This window comes from Loxodonta africana, chromosome 1, assembly GCF_030014295.1.
Source record: "Loxodonta africana isolate mLoxAfr1 chromosome 1, mLoxAfr1.hap2, whole genome shotgun sequence".
NCBI lineage: Eukaryota > Metazoa > Chordata > Mammalia > Proboscidea > Elephantidae > Loxodonta > Loxodonta africana.
The window spans coordinates 155,505,200-155,531,619 of NC_087342.1; the positions used below are offsets into that span (position 1 = coordinate 155,505,200).

Sequence of the window (26,420 nt, forward strand, 5' to 3'; positions counted from 1 at the left end):
TGAGTCAGAATTGACTCGACGGTACTGGGTGGAGGGACCCTAATACATGACATGAATAGAACACAAACCATAAGTAACAATCCTCAAACACCAGTAAATAAACTAGATAACTGGGAGCTCCTACATAGTAAACACTCTCATCAAAAAATTTCACCAAAAGATTAAAAAGAGAACCTAAAGAAAAGATTTAAAAAACAACCTAAATGCCTGTCAACAGATAAATTGATAAAAAAATTTATGGCACATACACACAGTGAAATACTATGGGGAGATAAAGAAAAATGATGAATCCGTGAAACATCTCCAAATATTGATGAATCTGGAGGGCATTATGCTGAATGAAATGTCAGTCACATAATGACAAATATTACATGTGACCATTATTATAAAAACCCAAGAAAAGGTTTATACATAGAAAAAAAAAAATCTTTGACAGTATGAGGGAGGGAAGGGGGGAAGAAGGGTGGGGAGGGGAAATCACTAACTAGATAGTAAACAATTGTTAACTTTGATGAAGGGAAAGACAACACAATATAGAGGAAGTCAGCACAACTTGGTCAAGGTAAATACATGGAAGCTTCCTAGACACATCCAAACACCTTGAGGGACCAAGTTACTGGGGCTGAGGGCTGGGGATCATGGTCTTGGGGACATCTAGGTCAATTAGCATAACATAGTTCATAAAGAAAAGGTTCTACATCCTACTTTGGTGAGTAGCGTCTAGGGTCTTAAAAGCTTTCTAGCAGCCATCTAAGATACATCTATTGGTCCCATCATATTCAGAGCACAGCAGAATGAAGGTTACAAAAGACACAAGGAAAATATTAGCCCAAAGGACTAATGGACCATATGAAACACAGCCTCTGCCAGCCTGAGCCCAGAAGTAGATGGTGCCCAGCTACCACCATGGACCACTCTGACAGGAATCATAATAGAAGGGCTCAGAGTGGGAGAAAAATGTAGAACAAAATTCAAATTCACAAGAAAAGATCAGACTTACTGGTTGGACAGAGACTGGAGGAACCTCTGAGGCTATGTCCTCCATCACCCTGCTAACTCAGAACTGAAGCCATGCTGGAAGTCTACCTTACAGCCAAAGATTAGATAGGTCTTTAAAACAAACGACGACACACATGAGGATCACGTTTCTTAGTTCAATCAAGTTTACAAGAGCAAATGGGCAACACTTGCCCAAAAGTCAAGAGAAGGCAGGAAGGGGCAGGAAAACTGGATGAGTAAACATGGAGAGCCCTGGGTCGAAAGGGAAAGGGGGAGAGTGCTAACACATTGCAGGGATTGCAACCCATGTCACAAAACAGTGTATAAATTTTTGAATGAGGAACTAATTTGCACTGCAAACTTTCATCTAAAACACAATAAAATTAAAAAATAAATAAATAAACTAAATATCAAGTATGAAAACCCTGGTGTTAAAGGAAAGAAGTAGCTATAAAACTAGGGAAATACTTAAAGTGTATAAAAAAGTGTATAGCTTAATTATTTTAAAAAAGGTGGGGAGTAGAAATCTATAGATGTTATGGCAGTAGCCATATTTTAACTAGTCAGAATGCTATTTTGGAATAGCAAACTTAAAATTGCACACGGGTTATCCAGTCAAAAAGATTGTGAACATTTAATGTATTTATGATGTTTTATCCAATCAGATATTAAGATGTGACCCTTCATTGCTGATGTCATTTTGGTAGGTATGAGGCGTTGTTGGTCTTTGTGATGGTGTGCTCTGGTAGCTTCAGGTGGGGCTATGCAGACTACACAGGTCAGTGCAGGTGGAGGGGGTGTGAGCAATGGCATAACACAACAACTGAGAGTCTTCCCTGACGTTGCAAAGAGAAGCACTTCAGGAAGAGAATGATTGTCCTGAGAGCTGGAGCTCTGGAAAATAGTCTTCATGCTCTAGGTCAGGACCTACTGTTAGAGTATCAGAGAGTCACTGGTTTGGAGGGTCTAGTGATTTTTAGTTACTAAACACACATTTCTTAGGAATCCGCAAGGCATCAAGCACAGTGGTAGCTTTGGGATATAAATATGAGTAGAGCAAAAATTCCACCTTTTATCTGTGAGGCAACTTGATTAACAGATAAAAAGCAAGTAAAATATTACATAATGTAATTGTTTAATGGCAAATTAGAGGGTTTTCTAATTTCTTGACAAGACGGCAGTATAAATTTATATAGCAATCCCCACCACCACTTCTCCAAAAAAAAAAAAGCAATAAAAGATAAAGTGCAAAACATATTTAAATGAAAGAAAATAGAAATTATCATAAACAAACAAACCAAAAAACTAAACCCACTTCCATGGAGCCGATTCCTACTCATACTGACCCTATAGGACAGAGTAGAACTGCCCCATAGAGTTTCCAAGGAGCACCTGGTGGACTCGAGCTACAGACCTTTTGGTTAGCAGCCATAGCTCTTAACCACTACGTCACCAGGATTTCCAGAAATTATCATATTAACATATATATGTAAAGTTCTCCTATGACTCAAAATATGATGTTCATTAATAAAATGATTTAACTGTTTTATCACAAAATTTTCAAAGGAGTATTCAAGTTGTAGAAGTGAAGAAAAATGCTATTATGATATGAAATATAAATTGAAGGGGATTGTGTGTTTTTTCCTAAACTTATTAGCCCAGTAAAACATTACTAATATAAGAATTTTTAAAAGATAATTACATATTGCTTTGAAGGATAAAAATAGAAGCCATTTCCAGTGAAGTCAATGGAATTAACTCTGTGTTGGGCACTGTTTTGGGGTCAGTAGATCTAGGAGGAATACAATGTATTTCCTTGCACCCCTCAGCATCTCTGGGTGGTGCAAAGGTTACCATGCTAGGCTGCTAACTCAAAGATCGGAGCTTCTAGTCCATCCAGAGGCACCTCAGAAGAAAGAACTGGCAGTCTACTTCCAAAAAATCAGCCATTGAAAACTTTATGGATTACATCTCTATTCTGACACACATGGGGCCGCCATGAGTCAGAATCCACTTGATCACAACTGGTTTTTGTTGCACTTGGCTTCCTTCCCTCAGAGAGTTTATAATAACAAGGGAGTGCGTTATGGATTGAATTATGTCCCCCAAAAATGTATGTCAACTTGGCTAGTCCATGACTCCCTGTATTGTGTGATCATCCACAATTTTGTCATCTGATGTGTTTTTCCTATGTGTTGTAAATCCTAACTTTATGACGTTAATGAGGCAGGATTAGAGGCAAATATGTAAATAAGGCAGGACTGAAACTACAAGTCCTAAGTCAATCTCTTTTGAGATATAGAAAAGAGAAGCCACCAGAGGGAGGGGGGGACCTCATACCACCAAGAAAGGAGAGCCAGGAGAATAGCATGTCCTTTGGATCAAGGTTGCCTGTGTTGAGAAGCTCCTTGACTGGGAAAGATTGATGGCAAGGACCTTCACCCAGAGCCGACAGAGAGAGAAAGCTTTCCCCTGGAGTTGGCATCCTGCATTTGGACTTCTAGCCTCCTAGACTGTGAAAGAACAAATTTCTCTTTGTTAAAGCCAACCACTTGTGGTATTTTTGTTATAGCAGCACTGGATAACTAAGATAAAGTGTGAAAGAACTTTGTGTGCCAGAGGCGATACGAGTAGTTCAGTCCAGCACAAGAATTAGGTAGGAGGGGAGAATGATGAGAGATGACCCAGGCAGGGTCCTAAATGTTGATGCTGCATTAAATAGTTGAGTGCTATTCTCTGATCACTGAGGGGTCACTGAAGTCTTTTAAAAGGGGGAAATAACATGATTAGTTATGTGTTAGAGAAATTATTCTGAAAGTAGTAAGAGGATTAAAGGCAGAGAAAGAGAATCGGAAGCAGTGACATTAGTTGAGAGAAGATGAAAACTTAATTTAGGAAGCTGGCTGTGGGTATGGTGGCAGGTTCAAAAGATTCCTAAGAGCTAATATTAATTGGACATTGTGACCCATTGTTTATAGCCAGTTAGGTAGAGTTTGACTCTTTGGGTACTGATTTGATAAATATTATTGATACTGATTAAGGAAAGGAAAATAAAGAAATAAACCTGAGGTAAGTATAAGGATGAAGCTTCAGACCAAAAATATATATATATAACATATATCTTAGAATTCATTTGTAAGTGAATTAGTTATGAATTCCCAACCATCTGTTTATGAGCATTTGTTAAGCTGAAAGATAGAGAGAAAGGCATACAAGTATATTTTCCTGCAGAAATAAGACCTAACATGTATTTTAACGTGTTTTAAGCGGGTCTCTGGGTGGTGCAAATGGTTAAGTACTGTACTACAAACCAGAAGTTTGGCAGTTCAAACCCACCCAGAGGCACCTCAGAAGAAAGGTCTGGAGATCTACTTTTTAAAGTTCACAACCTTGAAAATCCTATGGAGTGCAGTTCTACCATATCACTTTACACAAATGGGATCACCATGAGTTGGAATCAAGTAGATGGCAACAATTGTGTGTGTGTGTTTTGGTTTAACATGTAGCAAGTACTCTTTATTTTCATAAGTATTTTTCTAATGTGAGTGAACAAATTTTACGACCCTTGAAAGTAGGTATTATGTATGCCCGTTTTAAAGATGAGAGGAAAGACAGAGAAATTAAATCATTTTTCCCTCTGTTACATATGTAGTAAGTAATAGAGCTAGAAATTAATCCCAGATGATCTGGCTTCAAACCCTATGCAATTAATTACTCATGACATTATGTTGCCTCTTCTTGATTTCAATAGTGAATAGACTTACAGTCTGGCCCAAGAGTCTATTTTATGATACTTTTACTGAACTATAGAATTATTGGCATAATCTTGAGATCGGGGCTGGAATGAGAGCATTTTTTATTACGATTGAAGAAAAAAATTCTTTCCCCTTGTCTAGGCCTAATTTTTAAAAATAGTCATTGGTAAATAGCTCTTTATTGTTTCTCTCATCAAGTCTAATTTCTTCTTCTTGATTTCAAGATCTTCTATGATGTAGCCCTGCTGGTTACAATGACATCTCCTATTCCTTTTTAACATCTGGAAGATGCTGCTATGTGCTAAGCTATATCCTGGTCTTGTTTACTAATCAGTTCCTTCTACCTTCCTTCCTCACACAGGTCCACATCTTTGTGTGTCTCTTCTTAGTCCCTCAGGGCATTACAGCTTTCCCAGCCTGCCACAGAAGCATCCGTCCATGATCTAAAATTAATTTTCTTCCTCAAAACTCACTTTACTGCCACCTTCATTGTACCCCATTCATCCTTCAGAGCACCTGATCTTAGCTTTTAGGGAAAACAAAAAACAATTTGAATTAATTTACACTTCAAGCTTTCTAAAATATTTATAGAGTGTCTACTGAGTGCCAGCAACTGCTAAATCCCAAAGCATAGAAAAGAAAGATTTCCATTTGGCTTCTGCCCTCCAAGAGCACTTGATCTAGTGGGAGAAACACACACACAAATGATCTGACAGAACACAGTAAGATAATCGCAACACCAGCAGCATAATCAGAGCACAGGAAGAATAATTAATTCTGGCTCCAGGGTGTCAGGGAAGACTTGGACAAAATAAATTTTTAGTTGTGTCTTGAAGAATGAGTGGGATTTCCCCCATTAAGAAAAGTGAGAGGGAATGTGCGAGTGGAAAATAAAACTACAGAAGCATGGAAGTGTGGTCTATTGCTCTGATTCAGGGGAAAAAATTGTAGTTAATTCCTATTTCAGACACCACTGACAGAGAGCTCTTGGTCCCTTAAATCCCATTTCTACCACATATGTGTTTTTTCTGGTCAAAATTACCAGTAGCTCTTCATTGCCTCTCCTGTTAAGCTTGCTTCCTTCTCTTTGACTTTCAAGCTTTTCTGTAACCCATCCCTGCCTTTTATAACCAATGATATTACTTAATCCTCTTCAAATTCTGAAGGATAGTCTTTCTGTTTTTGCTGGTCTTGTTTTGTAAGTAGATCAAAAAAGGGTTAATTGACCTTGTTTTTCTGGCTTCAAATGGCACCTAACCTAGGTCCCCCTTTATGTGTGTAGAGCCGTTGAAGTAGCCGCAGTAACCCTTGCCTTAACCCATGTCCGTTTCGTAGATAGAGCTAAGCAAGTCTTTGCAATGTCAAGGTCCTGTCATTTCTTTTCACTTGGGCTCTGGTGAATACATGTGCAGCTTGGTGGGCAGTTGTCAGAGTTCCAAGTGAAAACATGGAATCGCTATAAAGCATGGCCAGCAAATCTTCAGCCCAGCAGATTCCTGAAAACACTCCTACAAAAGACAGAGCTGAAGAAAGATGTGTGTTTCTTACATCTGCGAAGAGTACATTTCAGCCTAATATTTTGTCTGGCTTTCAGTGTTAACAGTGCGTCTCTCTTGCAAATTGACAGAGGGATAACAGGTTAAATTTAGAACTTTCTGTTTTAACAGCTATGCTAACAGCTTAAAAAGTTTCTGCACATTCACTTCACTTTTTAAAAGTGCTTTTGAGTTGTTTGCATCATTTCTATGAATTGTCAAACATTTTATAAATAACACGATCCTGCATATGTGGTTTAACACTCTCTGTTTTCCTAGAATGTTTGTCCTGTCATTCACATTATTTAGTGAAACGGTGAGACATGGACTGTACATGTTTGTCCTCTATTACCTGAGAACCAACAGTACTTAAAACAAACAAATGCATCTTCTTCCTTTGAGCATCTTCAGTTGTGATTTATGATTTACCACTCATTTAAAAACATCGTGCCTTCTTTAGTTATATGTAAAGTCTACAAATATACCTGTTGCATTAAAGGCCATGAATTTCAAAGAGGAAACAAAAATAATCTTCAGCAGGAGAAAGGACATTTGGAGTAATGAAATACATGGTGCAGGTTATATCTGATGGAGACTTATTTGCAATTCATGAAGGTTCAGGCAACACTTCATTTGCTACTGTTCCCAAATTATCAAAACTCTGAAATTTAGGAACCTCTAGATACTAGACTACTGTTACACACTTGCAAAACACTAGACTGGAGCTACTTATGAATACTTACCAAACTATGCAATAGGTTCAATTAATTCAGATCAATTAATTGCATTTATTTTAATCTCAGGGTCAATGAGAAGAGGTCTTGTTAATTATAGATTTAATTACATTCTATCACTGAACTTGAAAAAAAAAACCCACTTTATAGCACTTAACTGTCTAATGAGGCCCACAGAAGCTTTCCCATTGAGATATTTTATGCTCTTGCTCATGTTCTTCAAACTACACTGAGGAGCATTAGAAAAGTGAGCGCAGCTAGGTAGGGGGCTACTGTTGGGACACAAACACAAAGCCAAGAGACTGCTGTTCCCTTCAGAGCAGCTTGAAAATGTGCCTGAATCACCACGGACTGTCTTTTATCATTTGTTAATGTCAGTAGCTATGATCTTTTGAATTTAGGAATTTGATCATCTTTCTTTTGTATGTGTTCCTTTCAGCAGCTTTCTTCAAAATTGATATTGAGTTTTCATTGAAGTGAGCAAAATAAAACAAGGGGTAAAAATAGGAGATAAAAATGCTTTAACAGAAAATTGTTGCTGATCATCCTAAATATTAAAATATAATTCTTTGTGATGGTACTTGGATATCTTTAATCACACCTTTATATTTTGAAAGAGGGATGGTACGATGGTGGTAGGATAGTGTATCTTTGTACCATTTAATATACCCAGCAAGTTAAAGATCATTTTGATTCTCCCTCAGTGTCCTAGGCTACATAATGACCGCTGTGTGTTCTTTTCCTCATTCATGCCTTGCTTCTGTGACCACCATGTTATTCATAAGCACGCACATCAGGAATGGGCAGGGACAGGCCAAGAATTTGAGACTAACTCTAGATTTCAGTTTAACCTAGCCTGATCCTCACTATCACAAGCACGATAACCAGTGACAGCACCTCATCTTCTTTTGTTATTATTTGAAAACTTTTTGGATATCTGTTAACATTAAGCATTTGTAGAGCTTAAGATGATGATGCTATAGAATAGGGGTGCTTAGTTTTCTTCATTTTAGGTTATAGTTGTAATGATCACTCTGTCAATGTCAATGTTAACTCAACCAGACAACCAGAACTACCACTTTTTCAGCTGGCTCTGGATACTGTGTTTGCATCCTGTAGCATCCTAAAGACAAAAACTCTACAAGTTCCTCTATAACTTCAAATGCTTTAAGTACTTGTCAAGGTCCAATGATGAACTATCAAAATAGTCTTGTTACTATCATGTTGTTGTAGTTTCAAGCAGCAACAACAAAAAGACTTGAACTGAAATGTTTGACAGAATGGCTCTTTGAAGACATAGCCTTAACTTGTTATTTCATAATAACAAAAGTGGAATTAAGTCAGTGTGCGTGAGGGGAGGTAAAGACTATTAATTTTATTTGTATTCTGAATGGTTCACTGATATGTTTCAATAACATATTTACTCTGAATATCTCTTCTCATGATATTGTGCAAGACAAAGAATGCATAGGGACATAAAGGAATCTGACAATGATTAGAGACAGGATTTTCTTTACATGGTCTAATAGACTCGTTTATTATTTTAGGCTGGTAAAAAGAGACCTATGATTTGTGTTGAAGAAAGTTATTTGTGCTTGATACATTGAAGACACTGTTCAAAAGCAGTTTGTCCTTAGAAAAGGATGACCCCTGTAGTAAGTCTTAGGCAAGGAGGGACAAATTCAACCAAGAAAAAGCACATCTCACCCCCACGTTCCCCATGAGTTCTCCACATATAGCAAAAAATACACATCAGTAATTTATTTGAACATGCACATCAGTGAGTAGCACAGTCTTAGGCTACTCAGGAAACAAAAGGGAGAATATCAGCATTACCTAAATAAAAAAGAGAGGTGAAATACACCATTTTAATTGTCTTAAAAACACGGATAAGAGGAGCGATTAAAATATAGTCCTAAATAGTACTAGCTAATGTAGATTACATAAGTATACAATATGATTTAACTAATAGTGCTCTGACAAGCATAAACCACCAGTTCTAGTAAACAAGGCCCAGGTCAATTGCTCAGAAAATGTTAGATTCAGGTGTAATAAAACAGTTCTTTTATTTCAGTACTGAATGTAAAACACAAGTCAAGTGTGAAGACAGCGTTCTATAAAAGGTGGCTCTATTAAAGCAAGGAGGCCATTCCCTTTTGCATTTTTATAATTTTGGAATTCTATTTTTGACGTTCGCTTTCTCTACCTTTCCTCCCCTGAGCACTAATTTATCAAAAAAGACTTCAAGGTGCAAGTTGTACATTCTTATCATTATACCATTTCGTCTCTTTCTGGAAGAGAGTATTACAATCAGCATGACTAGGTTAATTCGTTTTCTCTAAATATTCGTTTCACATACCTGTAATTCAAAATCATAGTGTTGACTGGGAAAAGAAACCTACAAACGAGAGTGATGCAGTCATACACTTCCTATTGTGCTGTGTGTCTTTCCCATCCCTTCTCCCCTTTCCCTGTAAAGAGCTGTAAAAAATTTAAGGCAGATGAGGTATATTGCTGAAGAAAAAAGTTATTTTTGAAAAAAAACTCAAAAAAAACTTTTATTCTGCCCTTCTACTCAAGAAAGACGACTCAACTATAAATCTAGTGCTAGAAAAAAGCAGGAAAGACACCGTTTGCATGTACCATACTATGTCTTCTATTTCTAGAATGGCTTTTTGTTAATTTAATTTTAATAGAAAAAATAAGCACCTTAAGCTATGAACAAGAAAAGAACTTCGTTATTAGTGAGTCTAGAATCCAAACGGAATTAAGAACACTCACTCAGACTCTTTCACTCATTCTCACAAAGGCCAATGCTACTGATTCGAATTGTAAAGTGCTGTACTTAGTATAAACACTTTGTATACACTGCAGACACTGAAAAATAACCCTCAAGCACATTGTGTTATAGTTCCAAAAATATATTTACAGTCTATTACAAAGATTACAAATGGAAGTGTCTATGTGACTGTATTATGCTAATTAAAATTATTTTTACAGATTATTTTCCTTAGGGACAAAAAACATTTTAGTGAAATTAAAATGATTTTTCTAGTCAATCGAAAAATAAATTAAACTATCAAATAACACTGTACAGTAATTTAAAAGAAAAAAAAGGGGGGGTTGGGGGGTTGGGGAGGGGTTTGGGAAGCAATCCATTTGAGTTTTTCTATAGCCATCTTTGGTCCTAAATGTGGGAAAACACATTATGTAGCACTGAAAATACCTGTCCTTTTGTGATGCTCTGCAAGTAAAATAGAAAAATATAGTGCATTTTCAATGTATTCAGAGCCCACTACGGAGAAATGTGTGTACAAAACAAGACAGTATAAATAAAATTTACAAGTTTTACAAAGGAACATTTACAGATTTTGTTTCTGTTATTTGTTTGTTTGTGGATGCCCACATTATCAAACAAGACCAATTGGGACCGATCCCTGGGATCTTTCTCTATTAAAATCATTATAAACAGCCCAATTTTCTTTGGAAGTACAAGAGTTCAATTCTGGGGTAGTTCATGATTTTCAGAACTTCTGAAAGCATTACTCAAAATATGTATACATTCCTGTAATATCTATAAAGACACATTTAATTATTGCTTATGAAATTCTAACACAGTAATCAAATAATAATGGTTTAATAAATAAATGGAAGAAACAAAACAAAACAAGCCAGGTCCTTCACCTCTTCCTTAGGTGGTAATGAGAGTTCTTTTGTTTAACAGCGTTCTTGCATCAGTGTTCACAAATTAAAGTTTTTTTTTTTTTTTTTTTTTAAACTGCAGTGGTGATATTCTTCGCAGCAAATTTGTTTTGAAAGGTGAAAATTGTGAACTGCCCCTTTTATCGTGCTCCAGAGTTCTAATATAAAACAATTATTTTCTTTCGTGTTTGGACTGCATTAAACAGAGTAGGATATAAAATATATGTCAACTACTTCTCCTAAATTTCCTAATGTCACGATATTGAAAAAATCTTTATGTGCTCAGATTATATTTTAGATAACACTGGATAGTTCTTGCTTTCAGAGACTTGCTTTTACCAACATTCTTTAGATGAAGTGCATCATCTTTTTATTTTAAATAGTCATAAATCTACAATTTGAGTTTTTTTTTTAATTATTAAATTCTGTCTAGTAAAATCACTCTATAAACAATCCATTAAAAGTGCCTTATAGTATTTATGGATCATTATTGCTTTTTTTTTCATTGAAAAGAAAATGTGTTGTCTGATCTATTAAAAAAAGGAATTATTAAAAAAATCAGAGCTCTTGGCAACTTGCATTTTCTTGACTATCTTGCCAATTAGCAAACAATATCAAAACAGCACTGATTAAACAGAATAAAATGGCACAAAAAGGATACCAATGTTCTGATAGAAGTACATCTTCAGTCATGCTAATTTTCTTTTATGTGAGATTCTTTCAAAGGTACCCAGTGTAGTAACGTGTCACAGATTTAACACTAAAAAGTTCCAAAGCTATAAACAACTTTCTAAAACAAAGTCCTTATGAAGAATAAACACAAATGATTTTAAAAAGGAATAGTCTGAAATCACATATTTAAGGAAAATAGTTCATTGATTTTAACAATAAGATCATGATTTTATTTGACAAATATATTCTTTCTTAAATTCTTTATGTACACTTTAAAAAGTCTATAAGATAAAAAGGAGGTTAGAGAGCTCAAGGTGTTTGGATGTTTTTCAGGTAGTACTTTGTTTATTGTCACTGCTGTTTTCCTGGCCACCAGTGGTGGATCCTAAATTCCCTTTTTTTATAGATTCTGGTGGCACTTAGGAGTTCAAGTCTATAGGTGCTTCTTAAATCTTCTTTTCACTCTAGGAAGGACCCAGGACATCAACTGTCTTCTAGCAGCATTCTATGCATATACTGAAGGCCAGTACTGTTCTCTCGCAGTCCATAATCTCCCTCATAAGGGAGAAATGCTTATCACACTTGGATGCCAGTTCCATGTAAATGTAGCATTTGTGCTCTCATAGTCTGAATGCTGCCCATGATTTTCTTTTGATGGCCAACCAGTGTGATCCCTAAACTCATCACATCCCTGAGAAAGACAAATAAGATTCTTATTAATTACCAAGCATTTATATTGCATTAAACTGCCACCGACTCTAAGAATCTGTTTATCTTATTACTATTCATCCTTCTTGGGTATTAATGACCATATTACTGCAGTGGGTCAGACTGGCAACTTGCATCATTATTCTTTTCTGTAAAAGGCCTCACTGATTCTCAATTTGCCATTATCAGCTGTTTTTAAACTGATTTGAAATTTTATGCAAGAAGTTACTAATGTTTTAACATTACTCTTAAATACGCTATGAACCGGAATCAACTCAACAGCAATGGGCTTGGTTTTTTTTTTTTTTTTTTGGTTTTTAAGGCTGAGAAAGTTCATTCTAAATGCTGTGTTCTTGAAAATAATTGGGGTTTAAAATTTTTAAATGGAGAAACAGTATATAATATGAATGGAAACATTTGCTAGGATATAGTAGAAAGATGGAGAACCATCAATAATCATACAAAATTTTTTCATTGAGTTTAATTATCATGTGGTAATTCTAAACACATTGCTGGCTGTATATTTAATCCAGTTAACTCAGTCATTTGAGTGTCAGATAAATACTATTTTTTAAATGTATAATACCTATGTTTAGCAGCTTAAATTTGATGTAAGTACATTTTTTTCTATTTTATTTTTATAAACACAAAGATTGAGCTTAGTTATTTATTTACAAACAGCTAAAATATAGCAACAGTAGAGTCCTACAGAAGCCCCTTGGTGGCACAAGCTGTTATGCACACAGCTATCAACCCGAAGGCTGACATTAGAGCCCACCCAGAGGCGCCTCAGAAGAAGTCTGGTAACCTGCTTCCAAAGGTTCACAGCCATCGCAAACCCTGGCGAAGGCAGTTCTACGCTGCGTACACGGGGTCACCGTGAGCTGGAATTGGCTCTGTGGTATCGGGTTTGGTGTTTAGTGTCCCATAGTATTTCATAGATGTGGGCTAATAGGACCTTGAGAAACACAGTTTTCCCAAGGTATAGATTGCTTCGGGGATCCAGGTGTAATTACGCCAGATCCACCCACATGGTGACTAGCAAAAAACAGAACAAGAGAGTATGCAAATGTTTAAATTCATGCACATGTCTTTTCCTCACATGAAAGAATATCTGGTCTTCTCATTTATAAACTGTGAAACCCCTCTTATGAGAGTAAACGAAGAGGATCCCACTAATAAAAAAGAGGGAAAAAAATATCACTGCCTTTGAACCAATTCCAACTCATGGCAATCCCATGTGTGCAGAGCAGAACTGCTCCATAAGGCTTCCAATGGCTGTGACCTTTCAGAAGCAGACTGCCAGGCCTTTCTTTGGAGGTGCCTCTGGGTGGGTTTGAACCACTAACATTTTGGTTAGTATTTGAACACTTAACTTTCTGTATCACCCAGGGACTCCTAAGTTCCAGTTCAGGGCAATTTCAAAATTATTTTATCAGGTCATTTTCAAGGTTAAACAAAAAAATGGAATCAATCACACACCCTCTAAAAAGTAAGTTAAACATTTAACAACAGTTAATTAAATTCAATTTCCTTTGGCTACTTCAAAAGGTCAATATATTGGGGGAACTAGTGCATTTAGGTATTGGGCATGGAAGTTTGAGATTTTTAATGTCTGATAAAAGCATGGTAGAAGAAATCCTCCCATGCAACGGATAAAATTCTCCAGGGAACAGGAACCTAAATGATGCAGTGGGTGAATGACAGAGGGAGTGCCACTGGGTAGTGTTTAGAAAACTGGATATGAAGGCACGTTAGTTGCCACTTACTAGTTGAGTCACCTTCAGGAAAATATTTAAATTCTATGAGCCTTAGCCTCTTCATTTGTAAAATGTGTATAAAACTATCAACTTAATAAAATTGTTGCCTTAAGGGTTAAAGACAATTAATGTATATTCAAAATATGTGTTTAGCATAATCCCCAGCACATAGTAAGCACTCATCAAAGAGCTACTTTTATTCTTGATTTTGTGGCTTATATCCCTGTAATGGAAGATGAGTGGATGTATAAAGCTTGTATTGTACCTAATAAATTCTTAAATATAATTTCAAGCTTACTCAATAGTCATCCTAGCAACTGATTCAAGGGAGTTGTAGCCAGCTGCTGTGAAGTTATCTTTATATCTTTCCATCTTAATAGCTTGCAGCCATTCTCCAACTGAACAAAAGGTAGTGAAGTCAGGAGTGTTTTGATCCAGAAGAGGGCTTATTGGCCTAGATAAGAATGAAACAGAAAAACAAATATTTTCATAAACTACCAAGGAAAGAATGCCCTGGCCCGTACAAAATTAATGGTTTAAAAGAATAAAATTTAGATATTTTAATTGGTTTATACAATAACAAATAAACAGATATGCTAATAAAAACCTAAATCATGGAGGTTGCCCAATAACTATAAACTCCCAAATATGTGTTTTACTTAGATTTTTTGCCCCTCAGACTGTGTTTTCCTTGTACTTTTAAAGTACAACAGACAATATTTGTAATCAGTAAATATTTATTCATATGCTCTGCTAAGAGTAACTGGAGCAGAGGAAGCAAACTTGGCTGTGCACTACCTTGTTTGGGTCATGAGGGTGCTGTTGAGAACACTGTACAAGCTGTACTGATGGTACACACAAGTTAATACACTTCAAGTACCTAATTTATTACTAATAGAGACCAGTGTGTCATGATTTAATATGCATCACAATAGAGTAAGCTAAGGTTAAGAAATGAATGGAAAGTTTCTGACTGTAATGCTCACAAATTTAAAAATTCTATTGTGTATTGAATTACTTCTGATAACTTTTATCTTCATAGAACCACTTTACTGAATAATTTATGGCTGAACAATAATACAGATAATATGTATATAACAGAAAAGTAGGGCAACAGTAATAAAAACCCCTAAAATAATGCCATTGGTCAGAAAACTTGAAATGCTACCTTATCACAAAAATCCAGTTTACAAAATTTTCCAAGCAATGGCAGTCAGTAATACTGATTATAATTTTTAAGGAAAAAAAGAGGGGGGATAATAATAGATTCTCTTTAAACACTAAAATTAAGCTAAACCATCTAAAAAAAAATAAAGCATTCCATAAATACAATAAATTTAATATAGATTTAATAATTTAACACAAATATCAATTTTCCATTGGAGTGAGGCTGAGGAGCTAAATTTCATTCCCTTAGTATTTCTTACCTACTACAAGTTCCCAGGGGTGTTTTCAGACTATTTGGATTTCGAATCATTTTGTCTAGAATTCCAACTATCTGTTCAAACTTTGGCCTTTCAGCGCGCTCCTTTTGCCAACAATCCAGCATCAGCTGGTGAAGGCCAGCTGGGCAGTCCATGGGTGCTGGTAAACGATAACCTTCTTCTATTGCTTTTATAACCTAATAGCCAAAAGGACATTAAAAGTATTACTGACTGAGGTTCAATTATAATAAAATTAATCACCCAGTAGGCAAAATGATTCATCTAGGTATGAGTGAGGCACACTGCTTTGCAAAAGACTTACTTTTTTCCAAAACATCTATGAATATTAAAGATGTTATTAAGGGGCACCTGAAATACAGGATATGATGACATTTTCTAGTTAATTCAGCAATAGGGAGCAGCAATTAAGTTCACCTGGGGTGGAAGAGATGGAAAAATGTTTAATGCCATCCCAGAGGTTTTCAAAATGGAACATGTTATGGAAATATTTTACTTGTATATAGTTGTGAGTGTACATATTTGCCCCTAAATTTAAAAATTCTTCAAGTTGAGAAAGGAAGTCTGATTTATGCAAGATGAGCCAAAAAGAGATCCATTTTTTGCTGAGTTATTTCAGATAACACATTTTAAGAGGAAATCAAAATACAGGAATGTACTAGGACAGAAGACATTACCAATCCCATTATTCTGTTAAACAATCTGAAACTCAGCACCTGGTGTTGTGAGGCAGAGTGGGTTACCGGAGCCAGCTTGTACTGTGCTTGAGCAGCAACCGTACCCCTTTCAAACTCCACCTTCAGGGATCTCACACTGGCAGACTAAAATAATTCATCAGTGGTGGGGGAGGCAGGTTACTCCAGAAAATTGACAAAAGCTATAAATCGGGGTTTTCCTACTCACAGAGATCGTTGTTAAACTTTACCAGCATACCCAACCCAGAATCCGGTGCCATCGAGTCGATTCCGACTCACAGCGACCCTACAGGACAGAGTAGAACTGCCCCATAGTTTCCAAGGAGCGCCTGGCAGATTTGAACTGCCGACCCTTGGGTTAGCAGCCGTAGCACTTAACCACTACGCCACCTATTCATATCTAATAAAAGTCGAAGATACTATTTATATCAAGCTTTGAATGTTAATGAAAAATAAAAAATAGGGACCCATAAACATTGTTACATGATAACCAGAAAGTATGAAAATTACTTATCACTCAGACTTGGCTTTTGTATCTATACAGAAAGCAAAGAAAGTGTCTTAAAAATCAGAAATTGTTACAAATCTGAGCAGCATGGAGAAAAGAGCAGGAAGCAAACAGCACAAATAAGAAGGGCTTGCAAAACATTAAAATAGTCTGTAAAGGGAATTAACAAATCTTATGACACTAACTAGAGGCCCCTGGGTGGTACAAGTGGTTTGTGTTTGATTACTACCTTAAAGGTAGCTGGTGGTTTGAACCTACCCAGTGGCACTGTGCAGGAAAGGCCTGGCAATCTGCTTCTGTAAAGATTACAGCCAAGAAAACTATGGAGCAGTTCTACTCTGTAACACATGGGATCACCATGACTCAGAATTGATTCAAAGGCACGTTTTTTTTTTTTTTGGTGACACTGACATATATTAGTAGAAATGTTAAAAGAAGAAAAAAAAAAATAACCTTGAGTTTTTTAAGAAAATAAGGCCAAAAGTAGGTATAGGCAGACAAAAGCTGGCTTTAAGAAATGTTGATGAGCCTAATATTTTAGGGGAACATACCTTTAAGATGCAACCTGACACTAAAGGATAGCACACTAAATGTAAAAGGATAGTGAAGGAATGGAATAAAGTGGTTGGCATCAATAATTTTTAGCGAAAATCTTTTATATAAGAGAAAAAAAAAAACTGGAGTCCACTTTATTCTTTAAGTAAAACCTACATAAACAAATTGACAAATTTTAAAAGGCAAATTGATGAACTTAATCACAGTAATTTTTGAAAAGAATTGTAAGTATAAAATCCTCTGCCCAAACTCTCTCCTGACCTCTAGGTTGTATATCCATTAGTCTGCTAGATAACTTCACTTGGATTTTCCATAGCTACCTCATACTCTACATATCTAACACAATTTATCACCTTCCACCAAGCCTTTTACATTTACTATTTCAATAAATGGCACTACCAGCCTACTAGTCATCCCAGTCAGAAAGTCGTGAGCAGTCCCAGAATCTCTGTCTCATATACCACAATTAGTCATCACTTTTTGATGATTCTACTTCCTAAATATTAAAATACCATATACCACACACGCACACACACAACGGAGTCATCATCCCATAGTTAAGTCTTCACAAAGTCTCTCATACTATGTAGTGTTTCTGCAATTATTTACTTTGACTAACATTACAGAAAAAAACAAACAAAACTTTAGCCTTAAGGGGAAAAAAAAACCTGTTGCCATGGATTGGATTCCGACCCATAGTGACCCTACAGAACACAGTAGAACTATCCCATAGGACTTTCAAGGAGAGGCTGGTGGATTCAAACTACCAACTTTTGGTTAGCAGCCTGAGCTTTAAACCACTGGGCAACCAGGGCTCTTTTATGAGCAAAGAATAGTACCACTAAATGACTCTTAAAGGAATGAAAGAGTCAAGGAATCTCTGCAGTTGTTTAATTGTATTACAGTAATTTGATGATTTTTTTTTTGTTATAGCAGAGAGAAACAATTATCTCAGTATAAAATGAAACTTCAAGTTCTTTATGATATATTGTTGTTAGCTGCTATTGAGTTGATTCCCACTTATGGCCACTCCAGGTATGCCGAGTAGAACTGCTCCACAGGGTTTTCATGGCTGTGACCTTTCAGAAGGAGATTGCCAGGCCTGTCTCCAGAGGCACCTCTGGGTGGGTTCTAGCCGGCAAGCTTCTGGCTAGTAGTCGAGAGCTTAATTGTTTACGCTACCCAGGGACTCCTCTCTAAGATACAGTGGTTAGTTTTAAAGGAGCAGCAGCAAATTGTAGCATTTAAATTAAAAGATGTTCTGGATGGTAATGGACTTTGGGAACCTAAAGTTCCCACAAATAATTACACCCACAGTGGCACAAACAATAGTTATACTGGGGACTCCTAAGCCTCTATAGAACACATACCACCTATCAGTCTGTCAGTGGAGGCTGGTGGGTTGCTATGATGCCAAACAGGTTTCAGTGGAACTTCCAGACTAAGATGGACTAGGAAGAAAGGCCTGACCATTTACTTCCAAAAATCAGCCAGTGGAAACCCTAGAGATCACGACAGTTGCACTGTGACTGCATAAGACCAGGCAGCAGTGTATGCACGGGATCCCCATTGAGCTGGGGAGACTCAACAGCAGCTAGTAACAAGAACAACTCATTGAGGATAAACCAATCGATAGGGGCAATTTGGGTACAAACTCATCCTCATTGTTATGTAGTTTTTATTTAGTTAGCTTGCCAGAAAAAAAAAAAAAAAAAACAACTTACCTGTTAAAGAAACAACTAACAATCAAATAACTATTTATTGAATATTTACTGTATGTCACTGTTTTAAAAAAGAATTATCTCATATAATCTTCTCAAAAACTTTGTTAGATACGTATCTTTATTACATTGATTCTAGAGATAAAGAATCTGAGGTGCAGAGAAGTTAAGCAAAGGGCCAACACAACAAGTTGTTAGTAGAGGAAACAGGATTTATCTGACCACAGGGTACATGCTATAAACAAGGCACTATATTTACAATTGGGAAATAAAAAGTATTCTCTGCAAAGAGTTATATATTCCTAGAAACAACAAGGTACACAGGTAAGATGGCCAAATTTATATTTCTTAGAGCATTATGTAATTATTTGCAGAATTCAGTTAAAATATATCTTTTATTGCTGAATTACCAGAAAAGCCTTAGATTTGCTTGTTCAGATCTGGCTTTAGTATTCTAATAAAAGTCAGCAAAGAAAAAAAAAAAAAAAAAACTGTTGTAAGCAATTCTAATACTAGATAGTTCCTAGAGAAGTAGGAAGTGGCTAGGGTAAATTACATTATTATTTTTTTAAAGGCCTGTGGGAGACAACAGGGACCACTTCCCTGGTATATGCTGTGAAGGAACTTAGAAATAAAAAAAAGTTGCTCACTGAAAAATGTTTACAATATTATGACCACTGTGACTAAGAGAAAAAAGGAGCGTAAATGCCCATGAAAATGGGTCTGTAATAACTCAAAATGGAATATAATATGGTTGATTTCTGTTCTCTGCTCAATGCCTGTTTTGACTTTATTAATTTCAAAATATTTGACTCACATGTTATACAGTTAAATAAATATTTTGGATTCTACTTATGGAATTGTGGAAAAATTTTATCCAAAAAAAAACTTTTTAATCGTAATATGAAAAAAAATACAAAGTCATACATAAGTGGTGACTTCTAAAAGAAAAAATCGAGGACTCATAATTTAGTTGAAAATTAATTATAAGCATATTATATTTTCAAAGCTTTCAAATGACTTCTAACATACCAATTAAAGTGATTATCTGGTGCCATATCTTTATGGAAGCTTTAATTTTTCACCATCCTTATGACTACGAGGAGCCCTGGTAGCACAGTGGTTAAATGCTGGGCCAGTATCTGAAAGGTCAGTGGTTTGAACCTACCAATCACTCCTTGGCAGAAAGATGTGGCAGTGTGCGCCTGTAAAGATTGCAGCCTGGAAGCCCTATGGTGGCAGCTCTACACTGTCCTATAGTCGCTCTAAGTTGGAATTGACTTTACAGCAGTGGGTTTGGGTTTGGGTGTATGGTCATAACCTCACTGTCAAGTTGATTCCAACTTATAGTGACCACATAGAGCAGAGTAGAACTGCCTCATAGGGTTTCCAAGGCTGTAACCTTTACGGAAGCTGACTGCCACATCTTTCTACCAAGGAGTGGCTAATGAGTTTGAACCACCAACCTCTCCATTAGCAGCTGACTACCTACTCATAAAATTAACAATCCTTTGGCTTAGCATAAAGTAAGAAGAAATAACTTGATTGTATACTATAAACAGAAAAAAATTAGTGCATATGTTTATGTGTGTGTGTATATATACATACATATATAAGAATTTCAAAATTTCAGAACTTGAGGGTAAAAATTTTATTTATACTAATCAATATATAAATTCAACTAAAACACAGTTGCTGTGAAAGACAAATATAAGTACTTTCAACTCCTGCATATTCTATTAGGTTTCACTGCATTTAAATAATTTTTTTCTTTGAAAGGCCACCAATTTCCTGCAGATTGTGCAGAAGAATAAAAGTTGGAAATTTATTTAGAAAGCTCAGCCTTTTAATTTTCATAGTAAATAACTAGATTTTAAATAGCCTTTCATTGCAGTTAGAACTCAAGAAAGTTACAGGCACATGATAATACTAATAAATGTTCATTCAAGTATTAATCAAGTGATAACCTTCTTGAACATGGGTGTCACCCTTCAAAATCATGTAACTTTTTCTCAAGTTCTCCTTGCTCACAGCCCCATCCAGAGCACAGCTAAAGTATCCTAGTTAAATGACTCACCTTGTTTCTAGCACTGGCAACTATCCCACTCATCGACTTCTATACCTTTTCCATTTCTTTAGTGATCACAGAACCCTCACCTTATTCAGTAGTCAGCATGGAGCTCTGTGGAGTTGCTTAGAAACATAGCCATCAATTTACACCTTGTTTTCATGGTATCTTATGAAGAGTCTTTTAAAATCTAAGGCATTTAAAATTTGTGGGCTTTTTAAATTCCCTGACAAATTCTAGCAACTGAGTTTGAACGATGCAGAATGAATTGTTCCACGTAATAAATCAAACAAGATAATATTTTTCAAATATATACCATTGAAAATATGACGAAGGATAACTTCACAGAAAAATACAATATATTCACATATCCACAACAGTTCCTATATATACATATATATCACGACGTTCATAGATCTCTTACTCTCTCCATGAATTCCTGCCAAAGATTCCAGGTCAAAAAACTTTTTATCTGGAGAATTTTATCTCAGATTGGATTTATCTTGAATTATTCAAGTTTCTCTTCATTTGGATATTAGAGTAAACATATAATTGCTCATATAGCACACAAACAGCATAATATAATGAATATTATTCCATAAAGGAAGTATTAATATCAAGTTTACTGTACAAACTGAACTGCGTAGATAACCTCTTACTACTATACAAACTTGTGTCCAACTTTAAATAATTAATTGAGACCGTCAACATTTAAAAAAGGAAAATGAAAAATGGTACTAAATGTTCTAGGTCCAAACTAAACTTTAGATGCAACAATTTGATTAGTAAAAAGTATTAGTTCTTGATACACTAATTCTATATTTATAATAATTCATTTTCAAGAAAAATGAACAAATATTTAGAGAATTTCTAAAATTAGAGTTAAGGATAATTGTTTTCCATTATTCGTCTTTTGAAGTTTAGTGAACTTTGAATTTAAGTCATCTTATATTCATTTCAGTCCCTTTACGTTTGAATCTAGTACAGAAGGAAGGTGTCAAAAGAAACAAAAATCTACCAAGTGTCTAGGGAATGTAAATATTTCTCTTTCTCTGCCCCAAGGATTTGTTTGCCCACATTTTGACAGTCCATGAAATCTTTGACACTGAGACCTGTCAGATATTAACAACTCTGCCTCTGCCAACCTGCCTTATCATTTAGACTTTTATCTTGGATAAACAAAAACAAAACAAAAACAAAAAAAAAACAAAGTTTCATGTCATCACTCAATTCCAAACACCAAATGATTTAAGTGATTTGAAAGCTACCCCTTTTCAGTCTGCGATTTTTTCAGTTAAATGGAAAAGGTACCTAAAATAACCTTTCCAGCCAAATATGAACAGTCTGACTTTAGCTTTCTATTTACAAGTTTTAAGAGCTATAGGAACTTAATGTGGAAAATTCTAAAATTAAAACAAAGATACTGATTTAATATAACAATTCTCATGATCTGTTTTTGAAAACTAACTTTATTTCAATCAGCTTCTATTGCTGTGCATGTTTATAGTACCTTAAGAGTTAATGACTCCAGAAGTTTACTACTCACATCCTTCTTCTAAATGGCAATACAGACTTTTCCTCAAGCACTACTTTTTTATAAAACTTTATTCTTTAAGAACTTGCATTTGTATCATTTCTAAACTCTTTCAAAAGAGCCTTTGTTCAATTTTCCCTGGCCATATCTTCACTTCTAATTACTAGCAATATACACATTCTCTGTTATAGGAAACTGAACCTATCTGATTAGTCCCCCGTACAGTTCACTTTAAGGAGCCCTGGTGGCAAAGTGGTTACAGCAATTGACTGCTAACCGAAAATTCAGTCTGCTTCTGTAGAGATTTAGAGATTTACAGCCTTAGTTACTATGAATCAGAACCAACTCGATGGCAGTGGGTTTGGGTTTTTTGTTTTTTGGGGGGGGTACTTCACTAAGCCTTGTTTTTGGACTGTCCAGTGTGCTCCCTTAGAAGACTTTTTCTAATTAATGAGCTATAACCAAGGCCTTCTCCAGATTTCCAGTTCAAATTCAGGGTACTTTTCTAGATTTTACACTTCTATTTTTATCTATATCGTAGTCACATTTTCAATAGGTTGGACTATATGAATTTTCCAGTATTTGAATGCTTACCTACAAAAATGGCAATTTCATATAATTCAACATAATTGGAGCAAATATTCACTTGCTTCTCTCAAAGGGTTTTATATCTCATGTTTTATATCTCAGCGTGCCCTCATGGCAACTAAGTACACATTTAATAAATACTATTTCTTTTATAGGATTGCTATGATTCGGAATCAACAGCAGTGGGATTGGTTTGGGGTTTTATTTTTTTTCTTTTAGGAATTTTCAGTGATACCCCCACTATGTTTACATTCCAAAATATCAGTATCAAACACGTAACTGATATTGACAATACAGTCGAGATTCCTCATGAAGTTAAAATTTAATCAAACCAATCAACAATAAAAAAAAAAAAGATCATTTAAATAGACCTTCTCAGAAAATTATAAAGAAAAAGAAAAAAAAAAAAGCTTCGAAGACAAAACAAAACACAGCTTCCCTTCACTCTCCTCCGCGAGTGATCCTTTTACTCATGTGACTCCCACTACAGCTGTGCAAGCACAGCGTCAGTACCTTTATTAAGAAGGAGATGCCTTTATAGGCTTTTACTCGTCCACAGAATTTAAGTAAAAAAAAAAAGGGGGAATACAATTCTTCAAAATGAAAACCAATAATATTAATAGAAACAATAATGTGAGGTTCTCTTTATAATAAACAGAAAACTAAGCAACTATGTTTTAAAATTCTATTAAAATTTCTTTTTTATGAGCCATTACCTACGTGTTCCGATAATAATATACATTAATGTACAAAATCCTTTTTTTTGTTGTTGTTTAGCTAGTGTAACACTTACATCTTGATTTGACATGTCCCAGTAAGGTCTCTCTCCGTAAGACATAACTTCCCACATGACTATTCCATAGCTCCATACATCACTGGCTGACGTGAATTTCCGGTATTGGATGGCTTCTGGTGCAGTCCACCTTACTGGAATTTTTCCACCCTGTTACAAAAAGACATTGACATTTTAAATGTGTATAATAACTTATACAACATTTATGGCAATACTAGAAAGCTACAGTTTAACATCTGCATATTTGCTTGGCAATTCAGTATCAGGTCTATCCACCTTGAATCGCTCTAAGTGTATTTAAAGTTGCTAAATATTTATTGATCTGATTACAAGCTTTCATTTGTAAGGCAACTCAATTTAATGTGACCTACGTGATCTTAAGGCAAGAGTCTAGTCAAAAGACAATGACTAAGGTAAGTAAAAAAGTAAGTAGCTATTAGTAAAACTGAATGAAATGTGGGGTATTTAAATAAAATGTCAGTTATATACCTTCTCTCTAGTTTCACAAAAGTTATGATATGAATATAGTTAATATTCTTTTTAAATCTTTATTAACATTGGTTATATTTTTCTGTTACAATTATTAGTGTTATATCACTCAAGTATTAGGTCCAAAAGAATATGCTAAGTTTTAAGTCAAAGTCTGGGAATGGAATATCCAAAAAACTAAAACAAAAAACAAAACTAGATGTTATTTTATATGACTATCCCCTATTTATATGAAAATCACAATATGATATAAGCATGTTACCACTGCAACATTACTTCTCCTCCAGCGTATATGTAGATGGCAATAATAACAATTATTCTTCCAAAGGGAAATGACAACGGTGACACAAAGCTGAGGTCGGTTTGCCACTTTTCTCCTGTTTAGCTGTGCATTATTAAGACCTGCTTTCTTGTAGGAAAATCTCAGGAGCACGAAAAGGGAAACTAATAGACTTTTTCTTACAGTAGTTGTGTAGACAGCTTCTGGATCATCCTCTATAACCCGGGATAGGCCAAAATCTGACACTTTACAAACTAGATTGCTGTTGACAAGAATATTGCGAGCTGCAAGGTCCCTGTGAACGTATCCCATATCGGCCAAATATCTCATTCCAGCAGCAATTCCTCTCAGCATTCCTACTAACTGAATGACTGTAAATTGCCCATCATGTTTCTGCAGGAAGATTAAGACAAAACTCTGGTTAACTATATTCTGAAAGGGACAATCACTATTAAAAAAATGTATGCATGCTAGTCATTTATTATTATATAACAGGAATTATTAATTTTCTATATAAAATAGATGTAAAATAATATAATAGAAGCTGATTTAACTGATAGAAAAATAATACATAGTTTTGGTAATCATTTAGTTATTTACATTAATGTGTTATTAATATTAACAATCATTTGAGATTATTGAAGTCCAAAAAATATATGCTAATACTTAAGTCAAAGTTTGGGAATGGAATATTCAAAAATATTCCTAGTAGCTAAGTGTTTTCCTCTCATGCCAAAAATGTTATATAAATAATCTAAAATATATATATATAAAGAATGAATATGCATTTATTAATATATTTTTCTTTTCCAAAGAGTAAAAGAAATGAAAAGGAAAAAAATATTTGAAGAAAAATGAAGAGAAACAAAACAAAGAGGTAAAAATGATTATAGTGACTGACTTTGTTTTCATTTTTTTTTTACCTTTCCTTTCTTTGTTTTGCTATTGGTAGGAATATTACTTTCAACAAAGATTCTCTAAAGTAGAATAGCAAATGGGGTTGAGAACTTTGTTTTACTATTTATAACCCACATATTTTTCTAATTGAATTACAACTGTATTACATGAAGCACCTTGGTTTGAGTTGATGAACTTCCTAGGTAATGCTTTCCTCCAGAGAGCTAATAGTTATGCCTAATACAGTGATGCAGTAATAAAATATTCTCTAATTTCTTATAAATGTGGGTTGAATTTATCATTCTAGGTTTGGTCAGAGAACTCTGCATGCCTTAATTATTCTTCAGAATATTTTCTCCTTGCTATTTACAAAATGTTGATATATATTCCTACACTTAGGTGAAGGGCCTCTGAGAGTAAGAATATGCACGTTTACATATTTAGACACTGCAATATAATAGGTACCACAGAGTAGGGCTGGGATCACTGAGCCAATGTTGAACAGCTTCCTCATTGTTTTATTCTTCTTTAAATTACTTCTGTACTTTTTTAAGATTGTTGTTCCTTGATTTCTTCATACCGAAAAAACAAAATGCTACTCTAATACCAAACCAAACTGTTGTGGTTGAGTCGATTTTGACTCATAGCAACCCTGTCGGTCAGAGTAGAACTGCCCCATAGGGTTTCTAAGGCTGTAATCTTTACGGAACTGGACTGCCGCATCTTTCTCCCATGAAGTGGCTGGTGGGTTTGAACCGCCGGCCTTTCAGTTAGCAGCTGAGTGCTTAACTACTGTGCTGTCAGAATTCCTGTGCTACTCTAATACAAATGTTAAAATTATAGGGCTTCTGATATCCTCTGTAGTCAACTTCAGGTTATGGTATAAATAGAAACCATTCTTAAAAACTGCATTGTATCACTTGAATGCTAAAAAAGATTCTAGTTTAATACTTTGTTGAACTCTGGTTTTTAATCTGATTTTTAA

At 35.3% G+C, this 26,420-nt stretch overlaps 1 protein-coding gene across 1 annotated transcript in view; it reads right to left on the reverse strand.

Annotated features, from left to right (window-relative positions):
- Positions 1-11,710: 11,710 nt before the first annotated feature.
- Positions 11,711-26,420, reverse strand: part of LOC100666884 (ephrin type-A receptor 7) — a 31,418-nt gene continuing 16,708 nt past the window's right edge. Inside the window, exons 8-12 of the mRNA XM_064294737.1 lie at positions 24,704-24,931; positions 23,770-23,919; positions 15,293-15,486; positions 14,164-14,319; positions 11,711-12,088 (exon numbers count right to left, since the gene is read on the reverse strand). Coding sequence (XP_064150807.1) covers positions 11,974-12,088; positions 14,164-14,319; positions 15,293-15,486; positions 23,770-23,919; positions 24,704-24,931 — 843 coding nt within the window. The 3' untranslated portion in view covers positions 11,711-11,973. The remainder of the gene's footprint in view (positions 12,089-14,163; positions 14,320-15,292; positions 15,487-23,769; positions 23,920-24,703; positions 24,932-26,420) is intronic.